General features: G+C 39.4%; 1 protein-coding gene across 3 annotated transcripts in view; it reads right to left on the bottom strand.

The window, feature by feature from the left end:
• Nucleotides 1-22,159, bottom strand: part of DACH2 (dachshund family transcription factor 2) — a 308,526-nt gene that overhangs the window by 17,074 nt on the left and 269,293 nt on the right. For all 3 annotated transcript variants that reach the window (XM_075161959.1, XM_075161958.1, XM_075161957.1), the window contains exons 8-9: nt 1,524-1,669; nt 856-1,003 (exon numbers count right to left, since the gene is read on the bottom strand). In XM_075161959.1, the coding sequence (XP_075018060.1) occupies nt 856-1,003; nt 1,524-1,669 (294 nt within the window). The remainder of the gene's footprint in view (nt 1-855; nt 1,004-1,523; nt 1,670-22,159) is intronic.

The raw sequence follows: 22,159 nt of genomic DNA, 5'->3' as shown, positions 1-22,159 counted from the left end.
TTATCTTTCTGATTTCATGGATATAATCTAGAAGTAGCTTTTGGCACATGAAGTACTATTCCTTTCCTGTAGATGCAGATTTTAGATGAATTTTAAAAAGAATACTGCCTTCTTTGCAATATCACAGCGAAAAATTCAGATTTGCCAATTTAATTGCCTATTATTATCAAAAGCTTCTAAACAGTCATGGTTTTGTCTTAGAGGGCCCCATATGGGGAGTGCTATTGTATCTCACTCTCCTGATGGGAAAAAAATTATCTAAGGTTATTTGCTTCAGATCTTGCGCTTGGGTAGACAACTTCTCGTAGTTCTGCCTGTTTTGTTGCACTGAAGTTATCTACAAGAAAAACTAGCTGACTAGCACGCAAACTACAGAAATGCGGGCTAGATAAGTAGTAAGGTAATGGAAAAAAATCAGCTGAATACCCAAATTACAGACATATCTTTCTCACAGTAAGACTGATCCTCAATGCTTGGAGGATAATAGCAGAAAACAAAAGAAATTAAAGCTGTCAAATGAAGAAATCGGGCTGGGAATACACAGGCGGAGTGGTAATAATACATGTGAAAGCCATGAAACTGAATCAGCTTTCTTCCACAGAACCAGCCAAAACTCTCTGCGGCCAGTTGCCCTCCAGGAAATAATCCTTCAGTCACTGTTCTGTCTGCTTACAGAAAAGTGTGCTTCGTTCTGGTTTTATTAAATTTAAATCTTTCATTACCAGTGCTAGTCCACTGCTGCATTACACTGGAGTATGAATGTCAGTTAACTCCGAGTCCTCAATAGCTCCAGCTGGAAATGCCAAAGGGTTATACATTTAATAGATATCTAAACTCCATTTTTCATTCACTCACCTCTGCTTTGCAGCTCAGCTGTGAGTTGCCTTTCCAAACTCTCTCTTAGCTCTCTCTCTCTACAAAGCTCCATCTTTAACTCTTTCTTTTCCTGCTGTATCTGCTTCTCCTGGACTCTCGCATTGTCCACAGCCACTTTCAGTAGGCCCTAAAACACACACAAATGTAAGATCTGAAAATACCAGTTTGTTTCAGCAGTGACAAAATTCATCCATTTGTTTCTTTTACACCCTCTAGGAAAACAGAAAAATTAAAAGCAGGAACCCATAGACCTGGAATGCAACTGGACATCTGAAGTAGCTATATGTTATATACGAGCAATTTTGTGGCATGGAATCATTCAGTATAGCTTTTGCTAATTCATCCTACTGATGTGGTTTATTACAAACGGAGTGCCGTATCATTGCTGACCTCGGACAACTGCAGGGAGAGGCAAAGGAGGAGTAATGAGACTGGTGAATTTTAATATGACCATTATTGCCAACTATTAAGTCAAATAGACAATGTATGAAACCCTTTCACGATCGATCATGCCAGAGAGTGGAAACCTAAGCATTACATTAAATAAAAGAAATTAGAATTGCAGATACAAAATAGTTTCTGAAACTTTTTAAAGAAACACATTTTATCTATCATGACATAGCCTGGCCCTATAGAGAAGAATTTACCTGAATGTTGGTTAATAGTGTTTCTACTGATGAAAGACCATCAGCAAAAAGAAATGGCGCCGGAAATCCAGGAGGCAAGGCCTGTCCAGCCAGTTGGACTTTATCTAAGGTTGGTTTCATTATTGGAATGGCAATTTGGACCTCTTCTGTAAAGATAGGTTTAAAAGCAACATCAGAAAGCATTGGAAATATAGGTAATTGTCATTTCTAGAAACTAGCGTTCTGTTTACCTGGAAGTCAAAATACAAGCACATTAGTAAAACTGACATTGTTTCAGTCTTTGGGCAGCTGTGATTGTTGCTAAGGTAAGTTTGCAAAATAGTACAGAACAATAATAAATATACTGAAGACTATAACATAGCTGTAATAGAGTATAGACTATTATATCTCAAATTCTACAAAATTATACTACAGAATTATAACAGTATTACACAGTTCATTAAACCTGAATGACCTTTCTTCATTCTATCATGTTTGCCATTCTATGATGTGCATTTTTTGTTGCTATAACCTTGACAAAATTCTAATCAAGAAATGTATCGCATCTCTCTACTCCTTTAACATTATCCTTCCCATACTCAGCAGTAAACAAGCTCCACTGAGTCACCCCCTCCTGCTTAGCTGGCACCCACTCCACGTTGTCAGTGAGGTATCAGCACAGGTTTTCCTAACAAGTACCTGGCCACTGCCAGCCTTTCTGGCCACCGGCAGTAGCCAAAACGCTCTGCTGAGTTCTCTCTGCCGGAGGTACAGAGCGAGCTGGGTGGCGGGGGTGACAGGAGCGGCCGGGGGAGCGGGCGCGCCGGCACAGGGCCTCGCTCCTGCGATTCACTGCACAGGACTAGATTGATGCATCTCACGTTGTTATAGATCAAGCTGTGCACAGACAGTAGAAATGTGTATCCGGAAAGAAACAACATCAGTAACTATTTTTCAAAAATCCTTTAAATTTTGTGATGAATCGGTACTATCATCAAAGAACTCGCATTTTTGAGTAGGATAATTTAAACGTATTCTAGGATAGTAAATGTATCTCCTTCTCTCAGATCCCTGTGAATACTTCTTCCTCATGTATCAGAATCATAGAATAGAATCATTAAGCTTGGAAAAGACCTCTAAGATCATCATTCATTTTGAACATCAAGTTAATTGCTGAAAACCACAAAATTAAAATCTGCTAGCAGTCTTCAAAGCCAAACTCTGTACATTTCTTTTACTCTGAAATGTTAAAAAAATATTTCTGTGTAACAGTCCGGGGAAAACCAGTCTATATATATTACGTTCCTGCACTTGCAGAAATCATGAAGAAGAATATCTTCTCAGCAATTGCTTTTTAGTAAATCTTGCAACTCATGTATTGACCATAAGTTCACGATGCATGTGTTTTCTAAGGGCAACGGCACAGCCAGTCCTGATCGTTTCATTTGTCAAGTGTCTTGGTCATATTAAATCCAGGATTTACAATTAGACCATACCATATTCAAAAGGTCATCTTCTCCCACCTCTCTTATTAAAAAAAAAAACCCACCTCAGAAAGAATCTGACAACAACGAATTAAACCACGGTGTCTCTACAGCAGTACTATTACCTAGATGCTCCGAATTCCAGGAGCATCTCTTGAGCAGCAAGCACTTCTTGCTGGGTTTCTAAAACACCCCTACTGACAACGCACCAGCAGCATTAGCAGTTTTCAAGTATTCTTTGAAATCTCGGCTTAGGGAGTATTTTGTTTTCACTGTGTGAGTGCATTAAACGGAACATCTTCATAATGATTCTTCAGGACTAACAACACCAAAAGCCAGTAACCTCTGCACATCTTCATAGCTATCGTTTTAGAGCTGTGTTCATGTAATTGAAATGATCCATTTAAAAAAACCCAACTCTGGTAACATACTCAGACCATGGAGTTCGTGCTGATTCAGACACACCATTTCTCATATTTAAATATCTTGTATCAGTGGCAGAGGTTTTAAAATAAAGTGATTAGTTGTTGTGTATGATGCCACACAGAAGTAATACCTAAGCCATGGAGTCACAAAAGACTACACAGAAGTGGCATTTGAAGAAGAAAGTAATACATGACGTATGCATAACAAAACTATAGCTGCTTTAAAATCTCTAGAAATCTCTACTATTTGGAAAGTAATAACATTAAATTGGCCGAAAGGAAAATTACTATTGACTGTGAAGACAGGCTGCATGGTCTATGGTTTGTAATGTTACTGTACAGCAGATTGAAGTTTCAAAATAGTATTACTCTTCTTTAAAGAGATAGACACAGCTAAATTAGGTGCTGCTTGCTGCAGTGAGGATCAAATGCAAAAAGAATCATATTTCATCAGACCCAGTCAACACCAGGAAAATAAATAGAAATATAAGAGGTATGCAGGCAATGATTCATTTTGATAATCTGGCCCAAGAGAGACGCATAGAGACAGCACACAGATCTAAGCTTCTACCAAAAGACAAATAGGACACAGAGGGTGGGAATTGGGATGACAGTGTAGCAGAGGTCACATCGATTTTCAGCAGCAGTTTTCACACAGATGAGATAACCCTGGACTCTATTTGGCCCATTGTTCATATCCTACCTGTCCCAGAAGCAATAAATTTCCAAGTCCCAGAAAAAGGGCAGTAAAGAAGAAGGATTCTACTTATGACTTCTTATGATTAAGTTTTTGTGCTAACCAAACATGCTTTGCAGACCAAGGTCACATTGCATGTTAAAGTCTGTAATAGCTGAAAACTAGAAGCAGCATATTATGTTTTAGCGTATATGGGTGGAAACTGTCAAACCATTCATCATTTTTTTTTTCTGATTGAAATCACACTCTGCAAAGATGAATGATAAATGCATTAGAAATCTATTTCAATCTTGTAATAGGTCTTCACATCTGAATGGTGTCTACATCTTGCCCATATTCTGAATAAGTGCACGGTTAGGCAGAAATTTATTAGCTAGACTGGAGAAATCATAATTGGTAAAGCAATTACAAATGGCACGTGTTGGAAGCATTTTTTGTGGATTGTATCAAATGCATCTCTCTAATAGAAAAAAAGATGTTGATTTAAGCATTTTGATTTTAAAGAACACTAAAAATATAAATGCTAAAAGCTGCACTCACACATACAGTGCAACAGAGTAAGCAAGAAATAAAGCTAGGACAACTACAATCTAACCAAGGACACAAACAACCTTTCTATTTATTGAAGCAAAGTGGGAACTACTTTTATCGAGCTTGTTTGTTAAACCTCCCATGCTTTATAATAGCATTCAGGAATCCATTTAGAGTGCAGTCTTTTTATTTTAATTTCTAGCTGGCATGCAGATGAATAGACAAAAGCAAGAATTATATTGCAGAGAAAAGAAATACACAGTAAACACTAACAGTGAATGGAATATTATCCCAGGAAAGCACATGGAAATCTGTAGAAAGTTTCTTGTTCTTAATTCAATATGCTAAAGTATTTCATCTTCTGCCTTCTGCCTAAGTTGCAGAAATACAGATCGGAAAATGAAGCATCAACCTACGGACTAAACGCAGCACTGGGAACACGAGTAACGCGAATTGCTCCCTGCATGACAGTGCATGGCCCAAACCGACAGGCAATTTTTATTTGCCAGCTGGTTTATATTCTTTCAGAAGGCATGTTTTTAAATCCATCATTCATATACCTGATACACTTGACATGTCATATCCCTCTTAAAACACGGTAGAAATATTAAAGCTACAATTTACATATTGCCTAACACTAGTTAGACCACCAAGTTATTTCTTCACATGCACTTCAAAACTTAGTATCTATCTGGAGCTGTATAACCATTATACATAAACCTCACCTCAAATAGCTTATAGAATATAACTCACGCATAAAATAAACATGTGGCATATGGAGAAGAGAGTAACAATTTATATGAAATTTATAGTTATTAGTCTGTTAGTTACTAACCAAGACATTTGATCTCAGAAAGCCTTCAGCCAGCATTAATAAGACGGTTTTGAACATAGATGGCAGCTGGGTCACTCCTTTTCCCTGCCTGTGGCATACAATTTAGAAGCCTAAGGACTAAAATGGTTTATCGCAATTATAATTCTTTGAGCTTCGTATCTGAGTGATGGGGATTACATTTAATGGTCCATAGTTGCACAAGAACAGCCTAGGCACTCTAATGGACCTTTTTGACCTTTAATAAAATAAACCAGAGGATCTGCAACACCAGCTGAGTTGTACATGCTACTCATCTCTGAAAAGAAGATTCTACATTTTTATTTGAAATAGCATTATTTGCCTAAAGATCTTACAGAATCATTCAAACCAATGTATCTTTATCGTAGCAAGAGATCCCTTGCCTTCCAGTTTATATCTATTTCACAACAACAGTGATAGGCAGCGGTGTCCAAACATGGGTATTTTGACAGAATTAGGGCCCAAATTCTAATTTTTGACTGCAAAAAGCAGTTTTCCAAAAAAGTGAGACTTCTTATTTTAATTTTAAACCTTGGCAACTTCTGTGTTGCTTAACTAGAAACTAGTAGAATTTTCTTCTTGTACAGTAAGGTAAGTATGAAAAACCTGTAAGCTGAAACATTGTTTATTTCAAATATTTTGTACCTGTAAGTCTGCAAGGACAGGGTTAGCTGTCTTCAGTGTCTTAATAACTCTGAAAATCCTCCATAAACCCCTGCCTGCCTTTTTCTCCCTCACTCATTGCTTCTCTGCCAGGAGCTGAGCACTCCTGTTCATCAGTGAGAAAAGAGACACCTCCTCCTAAGCTGGCACCAATCAGACTTAGAAATTTACTGCTTTAACCTTGTGATTCAGGTGCCAAATTTAAAGTCACTGCTGTTTTTCTTAATTACAGTCCCTGAATGAACAGGGTCAATGAATGCAATTGGGGAGTAGCTGATTAATCCGGTGCACTAGCTTTAAATCAGACTTTATTTCATTTTCAAATGATTGATACCACTTGATAGCACACAAGCATTTTTCACTACTGAGCTTTGCCATAAAAAAACTTCACTTTAAAACTAGTATCTAATCATTATATATATATGTTTCCAGGCTGCCTTAAAAGCTTTTGGAAACCATCACAAAACAGTAACAGTGCTCCGCTTCTCGGTATCTGCGTCCAAGCTGGTTCTCACCTATCCACTCTGAAATCACTGGTTTTTTCCTGAAGAAGTGTTTAATAAAACCTTTTCGCTGTTTTCAACACGGGGGGGAAACGTAGACCATGTCTGTTACATTTAGAGCAATGTGCTGGCTTGGGAAAAACTGAGTATTTGGAGTAGTAAAAAAAGAGAGCGCAAACTGTGCAAGCAATGCATTCAGCACCTCCCACAGACCTGTTCTCAGGAATTATGACGGTGTTTTCCTGAAGGACGTCATAAAGCAGGCACTTAGCGTCTGAATAGGAGAAGGAGGCAAAAAGCAGAGAAATGAAAATCTCACTAGAAAAGGCTGAAATTACAGTTTACAGATTGCCTTTATCTGTGAACTCTTCATAAAGAGGTGCGTAATTATACAGCTTTGACATTTTCATCAATGTACTCTCATTAATAACACAGAAAATTATACCTATTTATAACTTCAACATATTTACAATATACTCGGATGCTCACACGGCACTGACGGTAAAAACACCTGAAAATATTTCATTAATTCAAACCTTAAAAAACAGGACCTGAGTTAGATGAGATACTAGGTTTGCAATAATAAAAAATGAATTTGAGAAGTGCAGTAAATCACCAGCCAGACATCAGAACTGAAGTGTTTCTGCAAGTAACTTCAGTCTAAAGTTCAGTATGTACAGATTAAGAAAAACAAATACAACTGATGTCACCTGATTAAATTCTGTTCATTAAGGAGAACCGTACAATTAAGGCTACTGATAAATATATAAAAAGCCTTCAAAAATGCTGTATTTTATATTCACAACAATTATTTACAATTTATAGTTTGTCTGTGGTATTATTAAACCTGCTTTCTCCTATGAGCTGCTCCTCAGGCAGGTTTTGGTAATCTAGATTCCAAAACATTTAAAGTTGTTCTGTGCTTTAAATTGCTTCTTAATCTACGTAGAAGCTTAAGTACTATTGATCTGCATTTTCCATATGGCAATTTAAAGTAACTAGTTTCTTTCAGCTAGTAATAGTACCTTGTCTTTCCTCACACTGACAAGAAGCATTATTTCTACTGACAAATAGAGAAAAGTGAAAATGTGACCTATTCAATAAACGGCTAGTAATAAAATTACTGTGGCGTGGAAGAAAGGAGGAAAATGAAACAAAATAAACAAAATCCTCCTCATAGCCATTATCAAGAGGTTATAAAATTTTTCTCAACTAACTCTCCTATTAACATTCACAAAGGCTTTTTTTTTTGTGGTGATTTTTAAGCATCTCTGTAGTCTGACTGTTCTTCTACTGAGATTTTAAACTGTCAGATGAGGATGGGTAGGAGGAACTTGCCAAGAAGAAAAAAAGATTCTTCAATTTTCTTGGCGGATTCAGTTTTTCCGTATTAATGTTGAGATTATTTCTTCGACTATTTTATTGCAAATATTTATGACTCCATATGGAACAACAGATGTTGAAGGGAAGGGATAGCAGAAAAGACTTCATTTTCAGCAATTACCCTGCTACTTGTTGTCATACTGTAGGTGTTCTTAGTGCATCTATTTTACATACCACCCTGTCCTTTCACACACTGCAAAAATGTCAGTTTGGATAATTAATGTAATAACTTCAGTCCAAATCATTTCCACAATATTCATTTATGAAAAAAAAAAAATTAAATAGGAGAACAGGAAGAAGAAATCAGGAAGGATGGGGGAAGATAGAAATTGCTTTCCCAGTCCTTCTAGAATATCTGATCAGGAACCAGTTTCTTGCAAGGCTGCATTAGGTCCTTAATATAAAATCTTTCCCTTTTTTCCTTGGAGACAGATTCCAGTGACTGCCACCAAGAAGAGAAATCATACAAGAAACAGAAAAACAAAGCTCTCCAAGAAGCAGTACAATAAACAATAAAATTATTGCGTAAGAAAGGTGAGGAAACAAGGGCTGGGTGTGATGAAGATAAATAGGAGCAGGCTGATGGTGTTCAAGCTGAAGAAACGCCCGTTAACCGAACTGTCAGCCTACCAGCACAGCAGCCAGGGCTGGCTGGAGAACATCAGTCCCCACCACGCAGACGGTGAGGTCCGCTCGCAGGCAGAATCGCGCCTGCTCTGCCACGTCCTCAGGCAGCGCGTGCAAGCCAGCTCCTGGCCGAACACAACCGCCGTTAGTGAGGCACCACGTTCAGATTAATAAACCGCGCTCTAGCGTGTATCCAACAGCCGTGCACGGGGGACCTGGGAAGGAGGGGGAGGGAGAAGGGCGGTAACTCAACGCCAGCGCCATGCCAACGGCAGCTACACGGCTTCTGGACAGCAGGTAGCTCCCCGTTGGCCTAACTTGCAGAACGGGCAGGAGAAGCAGGCAGCTGCCTGCAAAAGCCACCCACGCAGGTCTGCCTGAAGGGTGAGGCGCACTGTCGTGGGCAAGCTCTGCTGACGCCATGTAGGTCTGTGAATGCAGTACTCAAGAACTGACAAGCAAAACCGTGTACCCAAAAAAAGGCCTCCTGTGCCTCCACAGTTAGGCAATCTCTTTCATGTTTCACTCATTGTAATAAAAATATATAATGTGCTTTTAAATAATTTTCATCATCTACTCCCTTTATTGCAGAATTTGGTAGTATAACCAATAATTTGAAACAGATCTCATTAGAAAGATTCCATTTTTTCCTTTTCACAAAACCCACACAACTATATAAATGCTTCCAGACAGCTGTGATCAATGGGACCAAATTTTCACCAGTATGGCACATACGCTTGTGTTCCCATTTTGCACCTGAAAAACTCCACCTGCCTGCGAAAGCTGCAAATGTGCCAGCAGGAAAGGCTTTTCTGAAGTTGTCTTCCTGGTCCAGGGAACTATCCAAATGTCAGCTGTGCGTACGCTAGGTGCAAAGTCTCTGTTCCTCGCATCAGGCAAAACCAGGCTGGAATCAAGACACTCAATGCCTTCTGGGCTCCAGGCAGTAAATGAAGTCCTCTCTGGCCATAAGCAAATCTGAAGGCATACACACTTGAGCAGTAAGGAATGACGTTATTCCCTGACATCAAAGCTTAGTGATCACCAGCAGAACTGACTGGTAGCCAGGGAGCCAGCTGCGGGGCTCTGGGTGCCATCAGAATACGGTAAAGCAACTCTAAACCTCAAAGTTAGGAAGTATAAATATTTTTGTAATGTGTTTGTCTTCTGTAGGATTATACACAGTTAATACTATATAGAGATTACAAGTAGTTATGCATTATATGATTTATGCTAACATACTAATTGACACACAAGATAATTCATCTTTTAATATATTTTAAAATAGTACCAAACTAATATTAATGTTATCACTGTTGAGTTCCATTTCTTAAAGTACATGTATAACCAGCAGTTAAGTCCTTCAAATATTTGAGGCAGGCAGAGTACTCCATTTCCTGGATATTCCTGGATAATTATTCCTGCTTTATTAAGGTTTATTTTACAACTGTGTAAAATAGGTTATAAAGGACAATTCTGCTATTATGTCCTCCCCTGCTTAGGCTTAATAAATATTATATTCCACACCATCCATTAAAGCCAAGCAGTGGAGAAAATAGGAGTGGTAGTAATCTCCTCCACAGATGTAAAATACCTTTAATAAAATAAGGGTGTATAACAGTCAGGAACAAATTACTGAGGTCTGCTTTAATAAAATAGTACCCTTAAAGAAGTATTACTCTTAAGGTACTGACATTCCCACTGGTGATGCAGTGTATCCTTTCAAAGCAGTATAGCTTGTTAAAATGGCAAGATATCTTTTTGCAATAGAGTGTTTGTGTCCAGGCAGATACAAGGTTTGTATAGAATGCATCCAGGGAGCCATAAAACTGGTGGGAAACATATTTCTCCGTGGTATTTTAGTACTTCGAAAAATTCAATCACTGGGAAAAAATGTTTTGCTGTAAACATCTGAAGAGCCTTATAAAAGCAATGGCTTCCCACAGCACCTGCTTAAATAATTTTAAGAGGGAGAATGTCTTTGCTCATCTTCTAAAACTTGTAGAAAGCTTCCCCTATTAATTTCCCTGGTGCTGTCAGGCCAGGGCACTTTTAATCAGAAATAATTATGAGTGCAATTGGGGATGTTTACCAGCAGGATTTTTGTACTGTAGAAATAAGACAACTTTCAAAACTGATTGCTAGGAGCAATATGATTGCCTTAACAGGAAAATATACCCAGAAAGATGATCACCTTAAAAGTTTCCTTCTGAGTTAATTACAAATTCTTCAGATGTCAACAAAGAAGCACTCTGCCTATATATCCTAGCGTTTGAATTCAGTTCAGTTATACATTGATTTTATAAACCCTGATTATTAAGGAGCATGAGAAACTCATCCCTTTTTAATTTACCTTCTAACTGTTTTAATTCTACAGGCGAGTGGCAGTTCTGTGCTGTAGCTGTTACCAGTACGGTTCCTGACACAGCCCTGTTGCAGACTTCCACAGAAAACTTTAAGCTTGCACCAGCTGCGCAGACCTTCCCCGCCGCGCGCGGCCCGTCCTCCAGCCCCGCAGCCCAGGCAGCGGGGCCGGCTGGGGCACCCCCCGCCTCCTGCAGCAACCAGGGTCCTGCACCAAACACCACGTGCACCCACCTCCCAGCCCAGGGCCTCGCACCCCGGGGCCTCAGCGCCGCCTTTAGATAGTGCCGGTATCTCCTCCAGATATTGAAGGTTACAGATCTGAACCCTAATGCAACCAAGCCTCCCTCGGGCTAAGCAACGGCCAGAATTTGGCTTATCCCAGTCCTCCTCCTCCCCTCTTCAACTAAGAGGGCGAGTAATAGGCCCTCTGATAGAAATGTTGTCCTGGTGTATCGATATTACATCTTAGTGACAGAATGATTAGACTCACATATATCAGCATTACAGCAGCTCTCGGTGTGGAGAGCCGCATGTCCATAGCAACGTAGCACAAGTCTTTGCCACCAAATAATTACACGATGCTCTGGGGAAAGACAAGTTTTCCTAGCACACAGCCAATCTATCAAAAGGGAAAACTCTTTCTGACCCAAATGGCAGCTGCGATCAGAGTATAAATGTAAGCTAACCACCCGGTAGTCCACATCCACTACTTTGCAACCTAATAACTGTTAAGTCTACTGCTGTCACTTATCCTGAGCTCTTTTAAAAGATCAAATACTGGGGAAAGGAAAGAAAGAGGAAAATCTTCTGCAGAAAGCAGCAGCTATCTGACATTAATCTGCTGTATTCCTCCTTCGGATCAGCCCGAGCGTTGTGTTTGGCCGCGGGGAGGCTGGAAGCTGTGCTGCCACACGCTCCAAGCCCCCCACCTCTCCAGTGACCGCCTCGCTAGCAGTGACTCCCAATACATATCTGAGACAAAACATCACTTGTAAAAAAAGTGTTAAGTATTTAAACCACAAGAGGCTAATGCCAGGGTCCTGTGTTTTCCTCTAACAGGAAAACCCCCAACAGGTTACTGGTACAGTGCTGGAGTACTGGTCAACAGTCCCAGCAACTGGTCACCAGTTCTCTACTCTTTCTCTGCCCAAGACCTCAAGCACCTGTGCCATCAACCTGAAACGGCAAGATGCGTAAAGTTATGCTCTGCTGTGGAATGCAGCGTAAAGCCCAGGGCAGTAAAGCCCTGTTGCTTAGGCTAATTTCATTAATAACAGCCTAATATCTGCTGAAGGCAAAGCACAAAAGCTGGAGAACTGAGCAATGAAGATTTTTTTTTCTCCTCACAGCCATGCCTATGTACAATCCCATTCTTTTAGTGATTTGGCATTGCAAACCAATGACTCTAGGAAAATTTTGAGAAACTTCATGAACCTTTTGCCTCTGAAGCACTATAACTTATAGTAGACACTAAGACAAACAAAAATTGCCACTGGCATCATCATTACTAAACATAGAATCTACTAAACAGATTTTTGGATAAGTCTCTTGGACTTACATGCTTCTCAACTAAAAACAAAATACAAACCAAAACAAATTACACAGAAAGCCAGTACTCCAGACCTCTTACGCATTCACGAACAGATTTCAACCCAGCCTTGGATGTGCTTCGATGGCTGGAAAATCCAGCCTCACGGACCTGTCGCTTCCCGTGGCTTCTAGATTTGGCAGCCGCTGCCTGGAGAGGGGGCCAGCGCCACCGCGAGCTCTGCAGCTGGCTCCCAAGGAAAAACAGAGGGGAGAGAAAATAGCACCATCTTAAGCACCCTCCTGCTGCAAATACAGAAGTTGAAAAACCAACCGTGACCAAAACCCAAAATATCTTGCCCATATTCAGTAAAAAAGTGAGTAACTAAGAAGTATCAAACAGTTGTCTGCGTATTGTCTTCCAAGTGACAGAAATAAGGCTCTGCGCTCTATTAGTGCATCTGTCCTTCTGGTGGGATTTCCACCAGGGCAGCTAGAAGCATGAACTTGCTGGTGTTTGTAAGTCATATTAAAAACTCTATAAGCATAAAATCCTTTAAAAATGTTTAGGTTTTGATTACTGCTACTGTGACTTACGACTTTTCGCAACCAAAGCATTTTCCTTTTAAAACTGGCTTACTCTCTTTGCGGGGCACGTTAGATTTTCACTTTGGTTTGTTCTACCTCCTTGCTTTGAAACTGTGCATTACTTGAGAGAGTAGCTGACATACCCATTCACAACAGTGCACAAAATGAAGCTTAATGAATCCCAAACGCAATGTACTTCATGTGCTAAAATCAATGCACATTGCCTGCTACAGTATCTCCCTGCGAAATTGAGGCATTTGCTCAGAAATTTCTCTCTCAACAGAGTCTTTTCTTTTTTTGTAGCGCTTAACTGCCTTTTGTCTGCTCTTGTCTCCCTCCAGTGTTGCTCAGATGGCAATCTTTTATTCCTTGTGCAAACTCATTTGGAAAATGCTGGATGGGCTACAGCTGCGTACTGCGATGTAAGGTCTAATACATGTCAAGCGGTGCTTTATACGCACTGAATAAACACAATGAAACAATGTTTTAATTGATTATTAAAAAAGCAGGGTTCTAGACTGAAAGCAGTATTTAAAATCAGATTTAATCAGCTAGTTTTGTAAAATTCTGAAAGGTATTGATGCTCTACACACTGCCATTCGAGCTCTCAAGTCTTCACAAAGGTTGCTGCAACCCAAGGTGACGAAGCTAGTGACGAGGCTATTTCTGGGCGGGTTATGCAAACATGCAAATCTGTAGCCAATGAAAAACAGGCAGTGGATCAAAACATTAATGAAGCATGAACCTTACCTGGAAAGGTATTTTCCCACCTATCTTCTAAGAAATGAAATAAAATACGTGTTTTTCAAGAGCCAATCTCTGTTTAGGCACTGTGGAACCTTTGCAGCTCAGTCGTTCTCAATCAGTAAAATCTGTTCTTGCTTTTATGATGTATAAAGTCTGGATTTACACTCTCTAGTAGTAAATACTGATTTAAAATCAATCTGCATTGCTTCTGACAAAGGTATCTAAGTCTAGAACCATAAAAAGTCTCTTTACATGACTTGTTTAAACCAACAACTATTAGACCGTGCAATTAAATTTTTTTTTTCAAAGTCAGAATGTCAGAAATAATAATAATACAGAAAATTAAGTAATTGGTAATCAAAATAATTGTGGATCCAAAAAAGGTGCCTCTGACCCTCCACAGGACACTACTTGGGGAATCACAGATTTTTTGAAGGCCTATTTGAAAGTTTGGGCAATGATTAATCTGAAATGAAATCCATAGTCTAAATTCTTCTTTATACCGATGAACATGCTCCACTGACTGTACTTCTCCCTCCCTGTGGCACCCTAGGAATCTATGTGAAAAAATGCACTGTGAAGCAACTAAATTTTTTTTAATTTTTCCTTCAAACAAAAAATGCCAATGTTGTCCTGAAATTTAGGTTGTAAAAACCCGTAACTTTTATTAAGTGGCAGCATGAAGAACCTTCATTAGGCTTGAAGTACATGGATTATCAATCAAATGAGAAATAAGCATGGAGCAGATGAAAACGGCAAACTGCTATAATTACAAATGATGTTTTGTGCACGATTGTGTCCCAAGAATTGTTACAGGATGCTGTGAAAAAAAAATCATTTGTATCTACAGTCCAGAATAATATGGTCCATTACAATGATGGACTTTGGAGCAGAAATGTCATTTGTTATGTTTCACATTGTTTCTGTTCTATCCACTGAATCTATATTTAGTTTTATTTTTTAAAAAGGATGAATTTGCTTTAGAGAACTGACAGCTTATATGAATATTTTAGTTTTGCTTGCAAGTACCAGGAAAAAAAACCATGGCATAAAACTCAAGCTCCAAGTTCCCCAGAATGCCTACTGAGAATAAATTCTATGTTTATTTGTATTTCATTTTCCTTGAACAACTGCCTTTCCCTTGGGTATTTATTAAAAGCATAAAAAGAATGAGCCAAATTCACTTCTCAATAACAGCCATTCAGCATTGTTGAAGCTTGTAAAATTGCACTAGACTAGCCAAGGGGAAAATTTTACTCACTATTTAGTAAATATATATAATTTTTTTTCTGGTTGAGAAGATGTATTGTTTAATCTTTAAATTCTCTATCTGCTCCTGCTTATCAAAAAGAAAAAGCAGGTGTTTTGTTATAAATTCGTGACCTCACATAGGAATAGATATGATGTATATGCTCTATTCACTCATGCAGTTGTGGGTTACTTGGGGCAGTCCTACACTATGCATTTCCCATCGGACTTGTTGAAGACTCAAGCAAAGTTTCCATCAACTCCACTACACAAAGAACTAGTTACATTTTCTTCTGTATTATTTGCCTGAAGATTCCCATAAATAATCTTATTTGACCTACATTCTAAAATCCCCAGATTGAGGAATTGTTAGTAGCAGAATGGCTTAAAGTGAGTTTGGCCACTGGGAAGGTCTATGCTCAACTGGAGGAGCATTTTTGTACTGCAAACAGTGCATGACAAAGACATCCACTTTCATAGCCACTAAACCAGCAAAATCCACAAAAATTGCAATGAAACAGAACCTACCAGTCAGGCTATGACCACAGCTGAGATGGTTCACAATGCAGCAGCCAAGTTGTCTCCACACCGTGCCCCTCCCACCTCCTGCACCAAGTTTCCATCAGGCCAGGCTGGGCTACCCAGGGTCATTCTTCACCTACCAGTGCAGATGTCTTAAAACTGTCTTGATACCATACAAAATGAAAAACCCAATTCCCATCATATCAGATCACTTCTCCCACTGCAGTTGACCATCACCGTAGCTTTTGTACAGTTTGATTATGTCTTTTTCAACACAGCTTGCAGGAAAAGTCGTTCGACACTAACGTTGCAGCATGCAACTGTGACTCCTAGATGGAGCACATGGCCAAGAGCAGGGGTTAGTGTTTCTTGCCCGCTACTCCCCAAGAAATTACAGTTTATAGCTTGTTAGTAGAAAAATGATGTCTTTAAGATCTAAGCCAATGTTTTCAGAAATATCATGGATTGTCTTTATTGCCAGCATAACAAACCCCCCAAAATATAATAGCAAGTAATGTGACCATTGCCCTTGGCAGCACCATTAAACTGGGCAGTGAACTACTTCAAATAGCTGTGAGTGTTAAACATTAGTTCTGCCTTAAGTAGGTTGATTTTAACAGTCAAATGTGCACTGCAGTCTATCTGAACATTAAAAGCACCTTTCAAACTTAATTTTACAGAAATGTTAACGACCAGAACAAACTATTGAAGGCAAAAAAGAAAAGTAATTATTTCAACAGATGAAAGGAAACAGTAAATTAACACTCTTGTTTTAAAAGGGGGCTCAGTAACTTATCTGCTTTAAGGAAATACCATTAACCGAAAGTACTATGGATATTTCACTTAACATGTTTATGGTTTGGGGTTTCTTTTCTCTTCTGGCCTTTAAAAATGAGGTTTGAGGCAAAAAGAGAGCTGTAAATCTTTAATCGAAATACAACAAGTTCCAGAAATGCTTTATCAAAATCATAGCAACAGAATTGGTTCCTAAATATCTACGTTATGTGTCATGTACACACATGTACATGCAATGAAAGGAAAAAAAAGACAGAACAGAACAAAGCCTTCAACAGCGACCTTTATGTCCACAGAGGCCTCTAAGGTCTAAAGAAAGGAGTAAGACAGAACTAGAATGACTCAGAAGTATTCCTAATATACCACCAGTGCCTACGTACATAAAAAAAATTAGACACAGCTAAACTAATCCTATTATTACATTAAAAATTATCTAGGGAGAAATTTGTCATAGCTCAGAAAATGTTAAGCTGCTTGTTATAAAATACAAAACATACCAAGTTTTGTACATGAGCTATTATTCAGTGCAATTTTGAAAACTGTTTAAAAACAGTCATTGGCTTGAGAGCAAGATTTTCTTACCATATGTGTTGCAATATGGAAGTAGATTGTAGGCATTTCCAAAAGGAATTTCAGATATATATTTTTAAAATGTTTGCGGCAAAAATTAGGTAATCATTATTTTTTTGTGGATTTACATTTTCCACACAATAAAAAAATGTATTGATCTAAATGTGGGGTTTGAAAATAATTTATTCTGCATAATCAGCATAGCTACATAGGCTTTTCATTCTGAAATCACTCATTCGCAGACTTCAAATGATGAAATGGTAATTATTCTCGTGACTTATACATGTCCACTTTGAAAATACGGCCAAATGTAAGGTTTATTCAGCAAAGCTGCATTGCTGATGAAAGGGGCTTTAATCTTGGCTTTTAATTAATAGTTTTTCATAAAGGATACTTTAGTAGATAAAGATACGATCTTGTATTGCATACATATCAGTTTGCAAGTGTTTATGCATATTTCTATAGATACCTAATGCTATATATACACACACTCACATATTCATGTAAGACACGTATGACCTAAGAGGTAAGGAAAGAGCTGCATTCAGAATTTAGCAATACTGAAGTAAATTGAGAATCAGAAGGGCAGGAAAAACTGATGATGTAGTCTCAGAAAACACTGGCTTTGACAGTAAAGCCAATTTAAGTAGTTCCCACGCCCTATAGCACAGCTGATCCGCCCCTTCTGTGAAAATCTTTTGGATGCCTATTTTTAAACTGCATCACAGAAATAGAGTCTCTCACTAACACCTCTGGATGATATAGGATTATTATTTTGGGGAGACATTTCCTTAGTTAAGGTATTTTGATGTGGAAATAGACACAATCTGGTTCATTCTTACACATTACTTAAATCATGGCAGTTAATGTCACTTTACATAAAAATAGGAGTGGGAATTGTTTAAGGCCCTTTTTTGTTTGCTAGCTGAACAAAATGTATTCTCTTGTCCAATTTAAAGAAGAAATGGAGGAAAATGTGGAAAAGTACATGTAGAGTGCAGCCTTTGATGGACAGAGTATAGGTAGGTGACATCTCAAGGCTTCACCCTGGTGATGGTTGGAGAACAGCCTGCCCTGGCGCTAACCGGCAGGCTGGACACAGGGGCTGGAAGCAACCGTACTGACGTCGCCAAACTAGAGACTTCCCAAAGCAGAAAGGCAAGTTTGATGGGAAGTCACTGCATCAAGGCTATGTCAGGAGATGACCAGAACCACAGAATGGTTGAGGTTGGAAGGGACCTCTGGAGGTCACCTTGTCCAACGCCCTGCTCAAGCAGTGCCACCGACGGCTGGCTGCCCAGGTCTGCCTGAAAAATCTAAGTGGCAGAGAAGGTAAGGTAGACTTCAAACTCAGGACATTTAAAACTGGTTAGAAAGAAATAAGGTATGACTGGAAGAGGGTTGGCAGTTAAGCAGATTACTGGCATGAAAGGAGAAGCCTAGTCCACAAACTAACTCTCCCTTTAGTAGCCTCTGTTCGTTTGAGGGTATTAAGGGGACAATTCAAGGAATAAGCAATAGCTGAAGACAACCTCTCAAGGTAGGATTATATGGCGGAAACCCTTTAACCCTTGTATCGGACCCACTCAGAAACTGCCAGATACACTACCCAAATCAAGCTGCAGCCTGCCATCTCTGCATCGATCACTCACATGTCGGATCAATCATTATTTGGTACTGAGTTGTGATAAATACCACCACGTTCAAGCCTTCAAACAATAACTCCTACTTCTTCAAATACATTATGACAGTACTGGTGCTATAAACACATCTGCATCGAATATTAGGGTAGGAAGTATTTGTGAGCCAGCAGTCTGAAATCGTAAGTTTTAGCTGCACACAGCAAGGTATACACTTATTTAAAAATAAATGTGAAATTCAGTCTTCCACAAAAGAAGCAGTGTCATGAGAAAACTCGGGCTTTAAGTTTTGTAAACGCTGCATTTTCAATATTAGAGTGTCAGTCTTCATTCACTCTCTGACAAGGTTGTCAATCAAACAGCAATCTAGTTTTGTAAGACTTTAACCAAAGATCAAAGCAATGATACTGCTGAGTTCACATTACCTTCCCAGAGATAACTACTTGAACACTTTCATAGCACTGCATCGATATTAACTTTGCACCATTCCTTCCAAGCAAATAAAACAGTACAAAGTTTGACAGCCCTTCTGGCTTCTGCTCTCAGCCCTGATCTAAACTGAATCCCAGTCCCCATCCCCTCTACCCCTTTATAACTGCCACCTGGATATTGAAGTGAAGGATTGCAGGACTTGCATTCAGTTAAACTTCCGTCAATTAAAAAGAAAATGAAATGTGCTTTTTGTCTCCTTTGGGAAACACACTGAATGTCTTTTACTCAATAACAATAGTTGGGCAATAAAAAGATGAGTGAGCAAAATGTGGTATATCATCGTTTTGCTTTTGACTTCAGCCCAATGGCAAATGAAAGGCATCCAAAATCAATTTCAAGCAGCTAATAAATTCAGTATGTGAAAGCAGTGAAAATATAACTTTTGCAGCCTCATCATCAACCTGATTTGTAAGCAAAGCTGGGCCCAATTCCTGCACACTATGCCACCCATATTTTCAGTTTCATGCAGGTAATACACTATTTCTACAGAGTTTATATTCTGAGGCTAAACATAGATACATATATATCTTCTTTCCACAAACATATGTCCTGGTAATATCATAATAAAAATCTGAATGTACTATGCCCAGGAAATCGTGTCGATCACTATCAGTTACTTCCTCCAGGAACAGTGAAAGAAAGGTGAAGGCTAACGCTGCACGCAAGGGCACGCTCGAAGCAGAACGACTGCTTTCCTCAGCTCCACATAACTTTCGGAATAGACCTCTTTATGGCAGCGCAGGGAGGGGGCTGTTGGGGTTTTTATTTGCTTGTTAACTGACTGAGAAGCTTGCCAGACCATGCCCATCTAAAGGCAAGCTTCCAAAGGGAAATGAATTGACCGTAATTACAACGTAATTTAAAGTACTTCTTGAGCAATGCTGAATACCTTCAATGTAGAGCTTCTGGTCTTACTAGGAAACAATACAGAGGGCTTCCACTTACTCCAAGCAGTTACTTCAAATACACATGAGAAGAAAATTTGATCCACAGTTTCTACCATGACATAAGAAACCTTGATTCAGGGTCAAGTCCATCCAAATGATTTGGTGGCAACTGCTCTTAAGAGCTAACTGGCCTTTACCAAGGGGCTTCGTACAAGACGTGATTTTGCAATGCAATTACAAATAAAGTACTTGAGAAAGGGAGGGTGGCACAGCGTACCTCACCTGGCCTGTAAGGCCAGGACTAACTCCTACGAGAGCAGGGACGATGCACCACCTTTGGCTACACACCAGACTTGCACATGCAGCTTAAAAAATCCCTAACAAATATCGAGCCAAGGGCTGTAAACAAAGGGCTGTACAGCAGGCCCGGGAACCGCGGGTCTGCATTGGGAAAAAAAAAAGAAAATCAAAATTTCTGAGAGCAGAATCTACCTGATGCCTTTGGGATTTTTTGTTGATCTGACTAACGGCAGACAGAAGGTCAATCACACTTACCTAACTTACCTGGAAGTCATTAACAGTGTTAAAATTTTCTTGGGGTGTGGTACTTATTTAAAAAGAATAAATAAATAAATAAAAAAGCCACCAAAACCAAACACGTTTCTGACCTTGGAGATTTCTGTGTCAATATATGGATTTATTTGTTTCCTGTAGGAAAAAAGACATAAAGAGAAAGAAAAGAAGGCAGGCAGGCAAGCAAGCTGGGTGCTGGATAGAGCTTGAATTGGCAGGGTAAAATGTGGGTAGAGAGCGTAACTGAAGAATGATGGTGTATGTGGAGTGGGGACATGTGCGAGTTTTAGAAAACAGCAGGTGGAGAAAACTGTGGAACAGAATTATATTTAAAGCGGAGAAGTTAGAACTAGGTGAAAACAGTAAAGGAATCACACTTGGAGTGTAAAATACTGCTTTTGTCACTTAGTTCATACTGTGAATGTGTCCGGGTTTTCCCTTCCCAAGGCAGAAGAGCAAGGGGAAATGCTGTTCTTTCTTACTCTATTCCTTCACCAGAGCTTCCTCCTCCTCAGACGGTGGCAGCTTTTGATAGCCTAGACTGTTGTTATGGGACCTGGGACAACTATTTCCTCACACTGCAGAAAACGCTATGCTTATTTTTCATGTTAGAAATATCAGATCTTGTTTCTTCTTTATTTACTTCAGGATTTTACTGACCAGATGAAAATGAGTGACTATAAAACCAAACTCAAATCTGAATTACACTGTAAACCCCTCTTTCTTTTGTATTTGTTACATCTATTTTACCTGTTCATCTCTAATGGGGAGCAAGAGGAAATAATAATTTTTTTAGTCTCAGACACTGTTTCTCCAGCTGAAGACTGTGCCATGCCCGCTCTCCACTCTTTCAGCTTTCTAAAACAGCTCCAGCAAAACCAGAAAATCTAAGAGATTATGTTACTGATATTTCTGTAATACCAAACAAGCCCAAGAGTATCTTTCAAATCTCCTTTGCAGATAAAGCAGGTTACAAAGTGTGTGCGTATATCTACAAGTCACCTTTAAAATAACAACTTTTCAGTGCCTGTGTAACGAAGCCTCCTGGACTAACACTGCTTTCGTACTTGTCTCTTCTTGCCTTTCTGTGTGATTGGCTGTGCTGCTTTACACTATCTAGCAGAGACCTATGGGTCTGTGATCATACACTGGCTGGTGGTCTGGACTTCACCAGAATGCAAATGTAAGCAAAAGACATATGAGCACATATGTTTCCACGTGAAACAGAAGTTAAGCTGTGAATGCAATGCATCACCCTGCAAGAAGGGGCTATGGTAGAAGCGAGCCCACCCTAGCTGACCCACTCATCACGTCTCTGCAACCTTGCATGCAAGCACGAGGGGGTACTGGATGAGCTGGGGTGATCTCTGCTCTGCGGGGACTCCTACATGCCACACTTGCAAGGCGCTATCTTTCTCCATATCCCAGAGCAGAACAACATATAGCTAAGGTTTGTTGCCTACTAGATGCATAGTGAACTACTGGTAACATTGCAAAAGCCCCTCTTAGATGTTAATATGGTTAAATAGCACTAC

Source organism: Calonectris borealis, chromosome 13, assembly GCF_964195595.1.
Source record: "Calonectris borealis chromosome 13, bCalBor7.hap1.2, whole genome shotgun sequence".
Lineage (NCBI taxonomy): Eukaryota > Metazoa > Chordata > Aves > Procellariiformes > Procellariidae > Calonectris > Calonectris borealis.
This window is presented reverse-complemented; position numbering and strand designations above follow the sequence as displayed.